We start from the raw sequence: 14527 nt of genomic DNA, 5'->3' as shown, positions 1-14527 counted from the left end.
GCTTTGACATTTCGGATGCATGCTTCCACCTGGTCCTCGGTTCCGCGGTCTCTCATCCCGCAATCCACTCCACTTTCCCCTCAATCCTTCTCGCGCTTGCACTGATCCTCGGGTTCATCTTCCCTTGTTCCACCGTTGCTCCTCTTGCATTCTGGACAGCCGGATAGCACACACCTGCTGCCGGTACACGATGCCACGACCGTCCGAAGTCGAATCCGCTGGCTCTCCTGTCGAGAGACCTAGGAAACGCCGTCGAGTTCCTGACGAACAGAGGAAGAGATCGCATCAAAGCTGTGATCTTTGTCGAAAGGTGAGTAGGACGCTGACTCGACCTGTTCTGCAAGTGCCTGCCACAACGCCTTTCTCACGAGCAAATTGGCTGACGCGCTGCATCTACTGTGGGTCATTCAGCGCCGCTGTAAATGCATTCCATCAGAGTCTGTCGAAGGCACCTGTACGACTTGCTTCGTCAATAAGGTGAAATGTTCTTATGAGTTGCCGCGAAAAACGAGGTTCTATGGAAGCTGGGATGATCTCAGCGACCGGTTTGTGGCCTTTGAGATGCTTACGAAAGGAAATTCAGACTGACTGTCTGCTATTCAGGTATCGCTGCCTCTGGGCACTCGTCAAGGGCGCGTTTCCCAATGATGACACGGACAGCGTTGCGGACCTGCTGGAGCTTGGGAAACGTTTGGGATATGACATGCCAGACTTGAATGCGGCTGATCCTCTTCCAAGTGATGATTTGGTCAAAGAAACATCGCATAACGTCGTCCCGAATAGCCAGAATGAGGCTGAGAGTGTGAGCGCACCCTCTTCGAGCTCTCGCCCCAGGGAAAATGACCAGAACAATGTGCTCGCACCCGATGTCTGGGGTTCTTCTGGTCCAAATGTCACCGCCCGCGAGTCACTTCGAAGAAGAGAACCCAGCGGTCTCATCAGGGATGATTCGGGACATGCGCACTTCATTGGACCTTCTGGGACGTTGTCCTTCTTTGCAGATTTGAGGCAGCTTGTTTTGTCGCGGGATAAAAGCTCGGGTCATGCCATCATCGAGCCGAGATCTCACTTCGTACACGATGACACAGCCAAAGCTCTGGAGGCGGATGACATCCACGAGCCTAACGAACAAGACAACACGGAGCTCCTTGCTGGACCATCGCCACAATCAATACTGTCAGAGCTCTCCAAGGAGTTTTCTGGACCAGCTCGCCCTGATCCTGCGGAATATCTCAAAAGTCTTCCTCCACAGGACGCCATTGATGAACTTTGTCACATTTATTTCACCGAAATCCACCGGGACTTTCCACTCTTCCACCGAGCAACTTTCGAAGATGAACTGGAAGCCTACGTCGTTAAATTTCGAGCCAGGGTGCTGTTAGGGGCGCGCAAAGCTTATGAGCCCACATGTAGTAATTACGGACCTGACTTCGGCTGGCTCGCTTGCTTGCACATGGTACTGTTGGTAGGCTCCGTTGGCCTGTCGCGCAGTGGACTTGATCTCGACCTGCGTCAATTGCGGCGCAACTGTCTATCTGAGGTTCGCTCCCTATTGCCACACCTCGTTACCAAATGCACGATCACAAGTGTCCAGGCTTTACTGTTGCAGTCCTTGTTCTTACATAACAACAATCACCGCAATGGCGCTTGGACCTTGTTAGGGACTGCGACTAGGATTTCTTTCGCTCTTGGTCTGCACAGACAAGACTTAGAGACCTCCTTTCGGCCTGTTGAACGAGAATTGCGGAAGCGAGTTTTCTGCACGCTGTACGGCTTCGAACAATTTCTGTCATCGAGCCTCGGTAGACCAAGTGGCCTAAACGAATTCGACGTCGAAGTCAAGGCTCCACGTGATGGTTTCCTAGATGACAGCGCTGGTGCAAGCTCTCAGTTTACAATTGCAAGCCTGCAACTGCAGAAGGTCCTGGGGCAGACAAGGTCTGCTATTGCAAAGTTGAAAGACAAGCTGAACTCCGATCCTTCATCGAACATCTCCTCGTCCGCGACATGTTCCCCTGACGAGGAGATACTGGATTACCTCGAGACATGGAAACAGAGTCTGCCACCGCATTTGCAAATGGCCAGCATCGCGAGTTTGGACGATATTCCCCTGCCTAGAAGCGCGACGGGAGAAACTGCAGACAGCTTGTCACTGAGTGATCTCCGTGCGTCCTTGTCACGTCAGACACCAACCCAACTTCGTGGCTTGGTGATGCTTCATGTTCAATACCATTACATCGCGCTGTTAGTGACTCGGCCGACCTTACTATGGGAGATATCCTCCTTCAGTTCATACAATACGAGTCGCAGGACCAGTTACCAAGCGGACAATGACGCTGACCATGGAGGCGACTTTTCCACACCGGAAGCTCCATCATCCATGGGTGCGGCATGTCATTATCATGCTGCCCAGCTAGTGGCCCTGATTGTCCTGCTGGACAAGTTTCAACTCGTCAATGGCGTTTCTGCTCTTGACGTATTCTATGCCTATTCTGCTGGATTGGTGCTTATTCTGGGTCTGCTGAAAGGCCCCCAATTATCAAGACACGAGAAGAGTTCTGATGCGTCAAATCGCAGGCGCCTCACAGGTCAAAGTGGCCGTTGCATCAACGATAGAAATACGCACGCATTGATTCGCGTCCTCAGGTCAACAATTGGGACTGTGCAAAAGTGTGCAACTATGAAGCGGATGGCCGGCGTCATGGACAAATTTGCTGACTCAGTCATCAAGGATGGGGAGCCTAGCGATAACAGCCATCAGCTTGAACCTATTCTTGCTCGAACGTCGTCGCTGAAGAAGTCTGATGGTCGGAACAGTGCCAGGTGGCCAAGGCGAAATGACAACCATCGCAGCGAACAAGCTGTAGAGTCCGCAAGGTCGCAGCACGCTGCAGATGGCGGAAGAGCTCCGGTACCGGCTGGACTGGAAGGTAACTCGACGAGTAATGCGCCATTCTGGCCTTCGGCCGATCAAGAAACCAATGCCGAACGTGGCCTGAACGGCTTGGTGCCAACAGCCAATGTTGCTATGTACGCGCCCTTTCGTCCCCAGGATTTCGGGCAGCATTCTCAAATGGACTCGGCGGAGGAGGGCTACATCTATATCCCAGGACAGCAATCCGTCACACACATGGAGAACCTCGCACAGCATGCTTCTTCGATGACCGGTGGCACATCATCCGCTCTTTCCTATCCCGCTTTTCATCATCCTTACGACGTCTCGAGGGCTTCGATCGCATTGGATCCATTCAGTAACTCATCTGGCATGCCAGCAGAAGGATCGTTCTTCCCAACGATGCAAGGGCAGTCGCAAAACGTGGATTACTTGCAGAGGTCTTCATTCTGGCATGATCCGTTTGGGACACTGGCCGACGGACAGATCCTTGACTGGGCGGATTTAGAGACGTTCTTAGCCACGTAGGACATTTTGTCTTGTGTATGCAATTTTGAAGAAATGTTCGAACCAAATTTTTGTGTTGCGGCAAGAGAGTTTCCTTCGAAAGTGTTGCTTGACAAGTAGAATCGATGGTCTTAAGAGTACCAGCAACTTTGTCCACAGAAGAGACATGAAGAGAGCACATCGCGTTCTTCCAGAACCATTGTCGCAAAGCCCGGAATCTTGCAGCCGAACAGTCCATGTAGGTCACTTTGGTGTGTCTCTGTACTGGCCAAAGCATCCACGGATGCTTGCTTCCGCTGGCTCTGCGCCTCTTCCTTTTCTGTTCGTCAACGATACACTGCATCTAGGAGTGTTACTCTGGAGTCCCAGGCCGTCGCGACCCAGTCATCTCATAAATCAGCATTCGAGTGTGGAGAGCCACATGATCTGCCAATTGCCACCCAGGAAGAACATCTACGCTGATCTGAGGAGTTGTCCTTTACCACAATCCAGACTTATTATATATTCTCTTACCTGCAAAGCCTTTTGCCAATTTTCGCAACATTCCACGATCTAGGAGACTCTTAGACCAGCATCACAACGCCGATCTCCCTAGACAAGCCAGTGGGTATCCTATCTCGTTCCCACCACCAAGATGCCAGAAGCGATGACAAAGCGCAACATCCTCATCGTGGGAGCCGGACTTGGCGGTCTGGCAGCAGCACTCGCCCTCCAGACCGATGGACACACAGTCACCATCGTTGACGCGGCCCCAGAGTTCGCCGAGGTAAGAAGTCCTTCATGCTTGTGATTTTGTAAAACTGACAAAGATAGGCCGGCGCTGGTATCCGGCTACCCCCCAACAGCTCGCGTTTACTCCTCAGATGGGGCGTCGACGTGAACAAGATGGAGAAGTCCGTGTCGAAGCGATATCACTTCTTGCGGTGGGAGGATGGTTCGACCATTGTCAAACTGCCATTCGACAACATCGTCGAGACTCACGGCGCTCCTTACTACTTGGTGCACCGAGCTGATTTGCACGCTGGTTTGATGGAAGCGGCGCAGAAAGCTGGTGTCGCGATCCACGCGAAGCAACGAATCGTCAGCTACGACTTCGATGCGCCGAGTGCCACGACAACAGATGGCACGGTATGGAAGGCCGACTTGATTGTTGCTGCTGACGGAATCAAATCGCTCGCTCGACCTCTGCTTACCGGACAACCTGACATCCCTCGCGACACTGGTGATGTTGCCTACCGAATTTTGATCCCAGGTGAACTTCTTCTCAAGGACCCAGACTTGGCGCCTCTGATCACCGACCCTTGCACTACTTCCTGGTGCGGACCCGATGCTCATCTGGTGGGCTACCCGATCCGAGACGGCGAGCTGTACAACATTGTGGTGTGTGCAACTTCTTACAACGAGACCAGCGACGAAGTCTGGGTTGTCAAGGGCGACACCACCGAGTTCTACAACCGCTTCCAGACATGGGAACCAAGGGTCCAGAAGCTATGCAAGTTGACGGGCGAATTCATGAAATGGCGACTATGCGATCTGCCTATCTTGAGCCGTTGGGTCCATCCATCCGGCAAGGTCTGTCTGTTGGGAGACTCCTGCCATCCAATGCTGCCGTACCTGGCACAAGGCGCGGCTCAAGCAGTCGAGGACGCTGCCGTCTTGCGCCAATGCCTGGCCTCTCCAGATTTCAAGACCCTGGGCGACGCACTTAAAAAATACGAATCGATCAGATTGCCCAGAGCGTCGTTGGTGCAACAGAAGACGCGCGAGCACCAGTATATCCTTCATATCGATGATGGCGAGGAGCAGAAGCAGCGAGACAGCAAAATGGTGGTTAACGGTGAGGAGAACCCTGTCTTCTGGGGATATGATGACAGGAGGAAGTGGTTGTTCAGCCACGATGCGGAAATCATTAGTGCTGAAGGTGCAAACTGGAACACGTCGAGTGCAAGCCCGCAGACAGGACGGGGAGATCTGAACAAAGTAGGGGATATGAAGGTCTCCGTTGCCGCCGTCGCGGCTCATTGAGTTGAAGACGACTTGGGAGTAGATTAGAGGGTGGCTCATGTTCGGAAATTGTTGAGGCGTTTTGAGATATACTAGTATTGCATACACATCGTTTCGGCAATGTTCTGGGCTTCTTCACTGGTAATAAACAGCTTGGTTGGTATCATCAGACGTTTCTGGGACTCGTAGGTTGGGGATACGTCGTATTTGTCTTGCATACGCTCCATCAGATCCCGCGATCATCAAAATAAAAGAGAAACCCCGGGTCAACCTGCTCTCGTAGTCTTAGTGTACTAAGCATTGGACATACTATATTGGCGTGATAGAGCCACTCAAGCCCATGTAAGTTGGTCCCATTATCATGTAGCCCGGCGCTCGAGGTCACGCCCAGAAGGACGCACCTCAATCATTTTGAAATACCAAACCCTCCCTGGCTGATGTCTATTCTATAGCTTGCTGGCCAGATTTGGCCTTTCACTACTCGACCCCAGCCTCCTATGGCTTGACCCCCAAGACACTTTCCTCGACATTTTCCGTCCCTCTTTTCTAATCTCGTCGATACTTCGCATGCCCGTCAACGCCATACAAGCGCGAAACTCCTCCTCGAGAATATCTAAAGCCAATTTCACGCCAATTTCACCGTCATACGCAAGTCCGCACAACACCGGACGGCCGACCCAACACATATCCGCGCCCAAGCAGAGGGCCTTAAGAATGTCCGAGCCGCGTCGAATACCGCCGTCAAAGTGCTGGGTATCACATCAGCATATTCCCCCAAACCCTAGAGAAGGAAGGTAAGGCCATTCCATTACCTCCCGCAAAGACTTACGACAGGTGTCCTCCCTTGCACAGCTTCCACAATCTCAGGCAAGACTTCCAACGTTGGCGGTGCACAATCGAGTTGTCGGCCACCATGGTTAGACACAATGATTCCATCGGCGCCGTTCTGCACGGCAAGCAGAGCGTCGTCCGCCGTTAAGATACCCTTAAGGAAAATCTTCATGCTCGTAATCGATTTGAGATATCTCACGACATCCCACTTCAGCGAAGGGTCGTTTTCGTTCGGTGGTGGGACTTTCTTGGGGTCTGTGGAAGCTGCAATCTGCTGGTCGAGATTCAGGGGTCTCTGCTCCGCTTTGACCTGGGCCATGGTGCTCTGTCGATCCTCGGTGCGCAGCTGAGATCCCGTCTTGACGCCGAGAGAGTCGTCGAAGTTGGCCATCTTCAGATGAGGAGGGACTTTAAACCCATTGCGCATCTCGGACAGCCGCCGACCGAAGTATGGCGTGTCCACGGTTAGCACGATAGCTCTGTAACCCGCTTCTACAGTAGTCAATATTGTTAGTTCGCGTATTTGTGTTTCTCTTTTGCTCCTCAGCTTTCGGGGCCTCGAAGAGAGAACGTACTCTCTGATCTCCTGATTAGATTATCGCTCACTTCCCGATTCTCGAACAAGTACATCTGGAGAACGCATTCGCTGGTCCTGGATCGTGAGGCCTTGTCACATTCACTCTTGACGACTTCCAGACTTGTCGTGGCGAAACTGCTCAACCCCATGAGTACGCCCTTTGACCCTGCAGCGCGTGCTGTCGCCTCTTCGCCGTCAGGGTGGGCCATTTTCTGCATCGCTGCTGGTGCCACGCAGCAGGGAAACGAGATTGCTGGTCGAATACTCTGGCTGTCGTGTCTATCCGCGAGACATCTCTTAGGACCCGGGGCATGATGTACCACCGTCGGTAGGCCTCGAGATTGGAAGCCAGCGTATAGGCGTTCATGCTGCCACCGTTGTAGTAGTCGCGGACCATCTTGGGCAGGTGCAGAGCGGCATATTCCTCGAGGTCGTCGATGGTCAAGATCTGAGGCTTTGCTGTTGCCGGCGCCATGATTGACGAAAGTGATGAGGAGCTTGTTGCCGGAAAGATGTAGCAGACCCAGCTTCTGTCATCTAATAGGAGGCTTTTATTCTTGTCTTTGTCCGTCTCGGTCGCTCTCTCTGTTCAATCGCTTGACTCGTAACGCGGCTGAATTTTCCGGAATTTATTTGTCTACCAGCATGAATCCGTTACTGAATGGTGACTTGCCAGCCTGGTCACAGACCACCGGTAACGCTGAACACCAGAAGGCGCGCGGAGCAGAATCCTAGCCTAAGAGCCCCAGAAGTCTAGCCCACTAGTGATGGAGGTAGAGTACGTTTGCAAGAAGGCACGGAAAAGGTGGTGCGGAATCTTGCGTCCAGTGGGTCTTCGGTTCAAGGCTAGTAGGCGTCCATAGGCGCCGATGGCGACGCGCCCACCGCCTGAGATCGCCTGGGTTGGACTCCTCGTAAACTCGGCGAGCTGAAGCTATGGCACTTTCATCGGGGAGCAGTTTTTAAAACGTAGTCTAGGAATGCAGGCCAGATCCTAAGGAAAGATTCAAGGGTCCATGATGGCCCCTTTTCACATGCAGTCCCAAAGCTGCAGCTGCCCCTATTCTGCCGAAGCCTTATCGCGACCTTGCCAGTTCTTACAGTATGTGCAAAATCCCTCCATTCCATCATGATTTCTCCACAAAGGTCATGAAGGAACACCTACGTCGAGCAAATGATCTTGCAGGTTTGCAGCATACCATTATATCTTGTCAATCACAACTTCCATGAGTGCGCATCTCTTTTCCTCCCCTACCACGCGGATGGCTTCTCGACATACCTCGTCCACCTGATTGGCCTCTGTGACAACTCTCCACCAAGCATCGCCGGCACCTTCTGCTATCTTCCCAAATGCTGGAGAAGGATCAAGTCCAACCATGAGACTTTCTGCCAAAGCACTCACCCTGGCTGCAGTCTTGACTCCATTGGCAGCACTGAACTGTCCTGCAAGCTCAGGATGTATCCGAAGACAAGCGTTCTTGGGGCTGGACCAGCCTCCGTTGTTCCATATGATGGTCAAGTACGGAGTCTGATATTCTTCGCCATCCAGTATGCACAGCTCGGAACCCCAAAGAGCCACGTTCCATCACCAGTAAATGCAACGATCAGGTCGTCCTCTCTGCCCACGGAACGAAGGGCGAGAGACGCACCAACTGCAGCACCAGAGTACCACCCCAGGCTTCCGCCTCCGCTACCTATCAGTGTGTGGGCCTCGGAGTGATGCAAATGATTCGCCACATTCCCAAGATTGGTAGTCGATTCGTTCAAACCCACTACTCGAATGCCGGAGCATGCGTCTCTCAGATGTGCCATGAAGTAAGGTACCGTGAGCCTTCCGGAATGCGCCAGAGATGTTTCAGCCTTTAATAGCCTTGATTGTCGCGCTGCAAATCTCTTCATGAGGCGGTCGGTTCTTGCTTTGATCCGCGTTTGTGTTTCCGAGGCAACTAGTTCTTGCTTGGAACGGATCGTCTCTGCCAGTTGTTGCAAAGCCAGACTCGAGTCGCACTTCCATCTCTTCTCACATGGAAGGGTCCACAGCGTAGTGCCTTCTTTGAGCGGATCCGAGTCTAGATGATATATTCTCGCGCTTTCGCTTGGCCTGGACTGAGCTGCAATCCACGGGACATCCGCGTCAATCACAAGGACGAGATCTGCCTCAGCAAGTGCTGGCAATTGGCCACCACCGTTCCATTGATGGCCCTGATGCAAGGATGATGTGGTGGGGAAATTGTTGTATATAGGAGCGTTTTCGTGAACTGGAATGGCAAGTAGGTTTGCCAGGTCTTTCAGTCCTTCAAACCCTTCAGCAGATCTGCCACAGTAACTAGTGACTATTAGCGGACTCATGGCCTTCAACAAAGCTTCAGCTAACTCGTCAAGTGCCTTAGGAGAAAGGCCCGTAAGCTCTAAACTGGTGGTCTTAGAGGGATCTTGTGAAGCCTTGACCGTGCTGTCTATAGGAATTTCTGCTTCCAATGTCTCGCGTGCCGCAATTAGATACACCGGGCCCTGGGGAGTTGAAGTCGCGAATTGCAACCCTCTGAGTACCAGTTGCTTAGCATTGTAAGGTGTCCGAATTTCATGCTCGTAACGCATATATTGCCGAACAATTGCCCTCTGGTCTGGAACATCCTGGATCCAGTGAATGTACCTTTCGTCAATGTCAGTCAATCAGTCATTTTATGACCACTGGTGCTTCTCAATAACATACTCATTCCTGCTGCCTCTAAGCTCTCCTTCTTGAGTAATGGGGACTGTTCCCGCCAGAATGACGACAGGTATCCGTCCTTTACTGACGTTGTGAACCGCTCCGGCAAGACCTTGAGTACCGCACTCGACGTGGACAAGCACAGCAGCTGGCCTCCCTGTGAGTTGTGCGAACCCAGATGCTGCTGATAACGCGTTCATCTCATTGGGAGACGTGAAAAGCTGAAGTTTGGGATGTGATCCTGAGGCGAAAGCTGACAGGAAAGCTGGGTGAGCTGATCCCAGGTTGACAAAGAGGTGAGTGACCCCTGCATATGGCTGCTGCCCCAGTCGTTGTTCGAGCCACGCCATCTTGTTTCGTGCCGTTCATCGTTGAGGTCGTCCTTGAATTCCAAATGTCAGTCAGGCCTGAGAAAATGTTGCAACTTTGTAGACCGACTCAGTCCAATGCTTTAGATGTGAATCAGCGTTTGGCAACTGACTCTTCGAGTTCTGTCGCAAAGCTGGAAACGGCAACCTGACCAAGATGCATAATATCGGTCATTGATCCGATCGCGGTGTATCCCCCACTGGCAACCCCATGCTAGCATCTGGAAAGACGGATTCCCTGGCCCCTAATCGACCCGGTTGAAGAGTGACCAGAATCCTTGCGGGGAGGTACGTGGATCCGAGGGGAAGGGCGCGCATCCAGGGTGCCGGGCGTACTTCATCGCCCGGATGCATGCTTCCAGACCCGCGACTCCAGCCTCGCCAGCGTGACCTTTTTGCCGCAGTAATTTTACAAAGGGTCTCGGCAATAGTCTCCAGTTTCCATGACCTGACGGTGATACCCCAGAGCCTATCCAAGTAGACTTGCTTTAAAGCCGTTTGGTCAGTTATGCTTGGTGAATGTTTTGGCACTTGGAAAGTCTTTGGATTATAGGACAGAGAGGGCCTCGAGACCACATCACCAAAAAGCCTCGCACCTAAGCTGTATCCATCCTCCTCAGCAAAGTCTCGTTCCTTTCTTTAGAAGAGTGCCGCCGAAATTCGAGACCAATCCCTACCAGCAGCCATGACTGCCGCTACCAATGGCATCAACGGCCACACAGTGCCTGGCATCCAGGAAGGACAACTGCTGTACATCGACGGGCAGTACAGACCAGCGGCCGGCTCCTCCACCTTTGATGTGATCAACCCTATGACAGGGAAGAAGATCTATCAAAGTGCATCAGCTGGAGTAGATGACTATGAAGCAGCCATACTCGGTGCTCACAATGCATATCAGACGTGGTCACGCACATCACCAACGGCAAGGCGGCTGATCATGCTCAAAGCGGCCGATATTATCGAAGGGTATATGCGGACCGATGGACCTGAAATCCTCTCATCCGAAGTTTCTGCAACTAAAGCCTGGGTCAAAGTGAACCTCATGGCTACGGCTGGGATCCTGAGAGAGACGGCCGGACTGGTGACGCATATGAAAGGAGAAATCGTGCCTGCGGACAGACCTGGGACTACCATTTTGGTCACCAGAGAGCCCGTTGGCGTGGTGTTTGCAATCAGTCCCTGGAATGCACCGGTGAGTTCTACCATATTTTCTTTCCTCACGTTGTACGACTGTTTGACTGACATTGTCGGATGTTGCCAGGTGAATTTGACAGCAAGAGCCATTGCAAGTCCTCTGATATGCGGAAATACCGTCGTGCTCAAGCCTTCTGAGTTCAGTCCCAAATCACAACATCTGGTTGTCCGAGCGTTCATCGAGGCTGGCCTCCCTGCTGGGTGTCTCAACTTCCTTCCGACTTCTCCCCAAGATGCTGCAGCGGTCACAGAGTACACAGTCAAGCACCGTAAAGTGCTGCGCGTCAATTTCACGGGGAGTGACAGAGTGGGCAAAATCATTGCCGGCTGGGCTGCCACGTGCATGAAGCAGTGCGTGCTGGAATGTGGTGGCAAAGCTCCGGTGTTGGTCCTGGAAGACGCCAACATTGAAGACGCTGTTGAATCCGTTGTGTTTGGAGCCCTATCTAACAGTGGTCAAATCTGCATGTCAACGGAACGGGTCATAGTCCATGACTCAATTGCCCAAGACTTCCAAGCTAGGCTCCTCGAGCGCGTCAGGAAAGTCAGCTACGGCAACCATCTAGAGTCACCTGACGTGTCCATGTCCGGACTGTACTCTTGCAAATCGGCAGAGAGAGTGCTGGGTATGGTGAAGACTGCAGTAGACGATGGTGCGAAGCTGTTGCTGGGAGACATGCAAACTACGGGCCCAAATAAAACCATCGTCGGCCCGCATGTGCTCGGAAATGTTACTCCCAGCATGAAAATCTTCCAGGAGGAGAGCTTTGGGCCTCTCATCTGCCTTTCAACAACCTCTTCAGACGACGAGGCTGTGGAGTTGGCGAACGACAGCGAGTTTTCACTTTGTGCCAGCGTCTTTTCAAAAGATGTGTTGAGGGCGATGGAGGTAGCGAGGCGAGTCCGCGCTGGTAGCTGTCATATCAATGGACCTACAGTATACATCGAAGCAACACTGCCGAACGGGGGCACGGGAGGTGCCAGCGGATACGGACGTTTTGGAGGAATTGCAGGTGTGGAAGAGTTTACAGAGCGCAAGATCGTCAGCCTAGTTAAGCCCGGCATGAAGTATGCATTCTAGGATAACAGAGCGTCATATCAACGTAACAATGAAGCCTGTACTGGATGCGACGATGATACTAGAGCAGCGAACGGTAGAGGCTTCGAGCCGGTGACATATTCATGTATTCTCCACTCTATATGCATCATTTCAGAAAGGAGCCCCCAGTCTTCGCCAGTTGCTCGTCATGGTAGCCTTGGAACGAAAGCCAGCCTTTGTCGTCTGTGGCAATCGATTTGTATGTGAATTCAGCCTCTTCATCGTTGATGATATTTTTCTTATGTCCCGATCCTTGTTCTGCAGCATCAACGAGGAGCTGGGCGTGGCAAGTCTTGTCCAGGCTGATTAACCAGAAGGCAGCGGCGTCGACAGAGTCTCCCACGGTTACGAGCCCAATCATTCTGGAGAATAACCGCCTTTCCATTCCCGAGCGCATTGGCAATTCTTTTACCCTCTTCCCTGTCGAGGACCACGCCGCCAAAGTTGTCGTACACAGCGTGGCTCTTGTAGAATCTGAGCGAATCTTGGGTGATCATATCAAGCTCGCGTCCAAAAGCAGCAAACGCTTTGCCGTAGACACTGTGGGCGTGACAAGCAGTATGCACATCACGGCGAGCCTTGTGGATCTCAGAATGAATGGCAAAGGCAGCCGCATTGATGGGCTCATCACCAATGACAACCTCTCCCTCTTCGTTAACCAGGATCAAGTCGGTTACGCAGATCTGCGAAAAGTGCATCGACAAAGGGTTAAGCCCTAAGGAAAAAGGTCAAAAACGTCAATTGCAGCTTTCCAGGACGAGGTTGAGTTCCCTTACAGAAGTGGTCGGTGAGAATGGGATCCCAGAGACTGATGTGGCCAGCCACGCCCTCATCGAACCCTCGGTCAGCGAATATGCGGAACGCAGCGGCCAGATGCTGCTTGCGGTATAGACGCTCTTCCTCCAGACTTTCAAACTTGGGGTATGTGCGGATTTTCAAAGTCCTTCCAGACTTGGTTTTGCCCAGTGCTTGGTTGTGGTAGTTCTCGGAACACGTGTCATCATACACGTCCAAAGCTGGTGCCATGATGAGATCTCTTCAATGAAGGGATGATATATGGTTCTGGAACGTGGTTTTGTAACGTTCGTAGAGACAAGACAATTGGTATGCCGGACCTGGCAGGAAGACACCCCGGTAGATGTTGATGCCTTTGGTCGATCCGTCTCTGCAATAAATAATCGAGTTGACATATCCAAGGCCCTCCTTTGAGCCCTACCTGATGCTTCCCATCCTCCTATCTCCGATCACGGTAATGGCGCAAGGTGCAAACAATGCTGGTGAGTGAGCACAAGAGCTGCCCCAGCATCATTGCCATCTAGAATCGCATGCATACTTCCAGAGGATTAGTGAGTTGATGCTTCCTCTCCGGATGCAAACCAAGCACTCGATGTCCGCCGCCATGACTCCGAAGTGAGTTCGTGCCTGTTCTATAGCTTTGTCACAAAATCAATTTTGGCGAGCCAAGCTATAGAGCTTCAGAGGCACGGTGCTGCGTCTACACCCCCAGCCGTCGATTTGGTGGAAAACGGGGAATGCTGGCCTTCCGGGGCTGCTCCGCCTGTGAGCCCCTAGAAGCCACTTTAGCCTAGCGAGCCCCAGTCCTGGCGGCCATAAGTCAGGGCCGCCAAAACTACTAGCTCGGCTTTAGGCGACTACGTACCTAACTCGGTACCTGGCGTACCTAAGTAGGAATCTGGCGGTAAGCTAACATCTGGCACTAAGTTCTCCGCCGATACTTTGACATAGGCAAAGCGACCAGCTAACCCAACTGGCCAACTCCAACAGTCACGGCGCGCCGAATATTCGAAATTACACTCGACTTTGTCGACACTACCAGCCGCGTTTAAGTCGTTCAGAAGGAAGCATGTTTCCGTCGGCGTACCCGTCTCTTCCGTATTAATGAACCCCGCAAGCCACATTCTCAGCCCATGGGGCGCCCAGCTCGTGGGAAGCGGCCAGTTTGTGGACGTCTCCAGAAAAGCCTACCCGTCGCGTGGCTAGACTACCAACACCTGCATTGCCTCAATAGCCTTATAAGTTGTGCTCGAGCCCTCCAGATTCAGCGCATGCCGTACCCTTGCAACAACCACTCTTCATCTTGCGCTTTTCCAATACCTGATCCTTTCCAGTTCATATGGCCGCGGACAAAAAGCCTCCGGCTCCTCCGATTGAGCTGGCTGAAGCCGAGCTCGCGAAAACCAGCTTCGACCATCATGAGGCCAATGCTGAAGCAGATGAGGCTGACGCTGCTATGATGAGGAGAATCACTTGGAAGATTGATCTAGGCATGCTTCCCATTGTGCATCTTCTTCTACTGTCTGACTTTTCTTGACCGAGTCAACGT

General features: G+C 52.4%; 7 protein-coding genes across 7 annotated transcripts; 4 read left to right on the top strand and 3 right to left on the bottom strand.

Moving 5' to 3' along the window:
* Nucleotides 1-156: 156 nt before the first annotated feature.
* Nucleotides 157-3481, top strand: PV05_08681 (uncharacterized protein). The gene is made up of 3 exons (XM_013458213.1): nucleotides 157-310; nucleotides 412-545; nucleotides 604-3481. The coding sequence occupies exons 1-3, from the start codon at nucleotides 191-193 to the stop codon at nucleotides 3419-3421; spliced, it is 3072 nt and encodes a 1023-aa protein (XP_013313667.1). The 5' UTR covers nucleotides 157-190; the 3' UTR covers nucleotides 3422-3481.
* A 553-nt stretch (nucleotides 3482-4034) lies between these two features.
* On the top strand, nucleotides 4035-5425 carry PV05_08680 (uncharacterized protein; the record flags this gene model as incomplete). The annotated part of the gene is made up of 2 exons (XM_013458212.1): nucleotides 4035-4166; nucleotides 4214-5425. 2 exons carry the CDS (start codon nucleotides 4035-4037, stop codon nucleotides 5423-5425), a joined length of 1344 nt encoding a protein of 447 aa, XP_013313666.1.
* Nucleotides 5426-5850: 425 nt separating this feature from the next.
* Nucleotides 5851-7287, bottom strand: PV05_08679 (uncharacterized protein; the record flags this gene model as incomplete). Its single annotated transcript, XM_013458211.1, has 4 exons — nucleotides 5851-6153; nucleotides 6234-6727; nucleotides 6811-7082; nucleotides 7133-7287. 4 exons carry the CDS (start codon nucleotides 7285-7287, stop codon nucleotides 5851-5853), a joined length of 1224 nt encoding a protein of 407 aa, XP_013313665.1.
* Nucleotides 7288-8327: 1040 nt separating this feature from the next.
* On the bottom strand, nucleotides 8328-9872 carry PV05_08678 (uncharacterized protein; the record flags this gene model as incomplete). Its single annotated transcript, XM_013458210.1, has 2 exons — nucleotides 8328-9465; nucleotides 9526-9872. 2 exons carry the CDS (start codon nucleotides 9870-9872, stop codon nucleotides 8328-8330), a joined length of 1485 nt encoding a protein of 494 aa, XP_013313664.1.
* Nucleotides 9873-10575: 703 nt separating this feature from the next.
* PV05_08677 (uncharacterized protein) lies at nucleotides 10576-12165 on the top strand (the record flags this gene model as incomplete). The annotated part of the gene is made up of 2 exons (XM_013458209.1): nucleotides 10576-11082; nucleotides 11152-12165. 2 exons carry the CDS (start codon nucleotides 10576-10578, stop codon nucleotides 12163-12165), a joined length of 1521 nt encoding a protein of 506 aa, XP_013313663.1.
* A 124-nt stretch (nucleotides 12166-12289) lies between these two features.
* PV05_08676 (uncharacterized protein) lies at nucleotides 12290-13209 on the bottom strand (the record flags this gene model as incomplete). The annotated part of the gene is made up of 3 exons (XM_013458208.1): nucleotides 12290-12441; nucleotides 12533-12898; nucleotides 12960-13209. 3 exons carry the CDS (start codon nucleotides 13207-13209, stop codon nucleotides 12290-12292), a joined length of 768 nt encoding a protein of 255 aa, XP_013313662.1.
* Nucleotides 13210-14317: 1108 nt separating this feature from the next.
* Nucleotides 14318-14515, top strand: PV05_08675 (uncharacterized protein; the record flags this gene model as incomplete). Its single annotated transcript, XM_013458207.1, has 1 exon — nucleotides 14318-14515. The coding sequence occupies one exon, from the start codon at nucleotides 14318-14320 to the stop codon at nucleotides 14513-14515; it is 198 nt and encodes a 65-aa protein (XP_013313661.1).
* Nucleotides 14516-14527: the final 12 nt, after the last annotated feature.

Source organism: Exophiala xenobiotica, assembly GCF_000835505.1.
Source record: "Exophiala xenobiotica strain CBS 118157 unplaced genomic scaffold supercont1.5, whole genome shotgun sequence".
Classification (NCBI taxonomy): domain Eukaryota; kingdom Fungi; phylum Ascomycota; class Eurotiomycetes; order Chaetothyriales; family Herpotrichiellaceae; genus Exophiala; species Exophiala xenobiotica.
Note: the sequence above shows the minus strand (reverse complement) of the source record. Positions and strands in the feature narration are given on the sequence as shown.

Coding starts and splice junctions, on each gene's coding strand:
- PV05_08681 (XM_013458213.1), top strand. CDS start 191: ATGCCACGACCGTCCGAAGTCGAATCCGCTGGCTCTCCTGTCGAGAGA. Junction 311..411: donor GCTGTGATCTTTGTCGAAAG/GTGAGTAGGACG, acceptor TGGGTCATTCAG/CGCCGCTGTAAATGCATTCC. Junction 546..603: donor TGGGATGATCTCAGCGACCG/GTTTGTGGCCTT, acceptor TCTGCTATTCAG/GTATCGCTGCCTCTGGGCAC.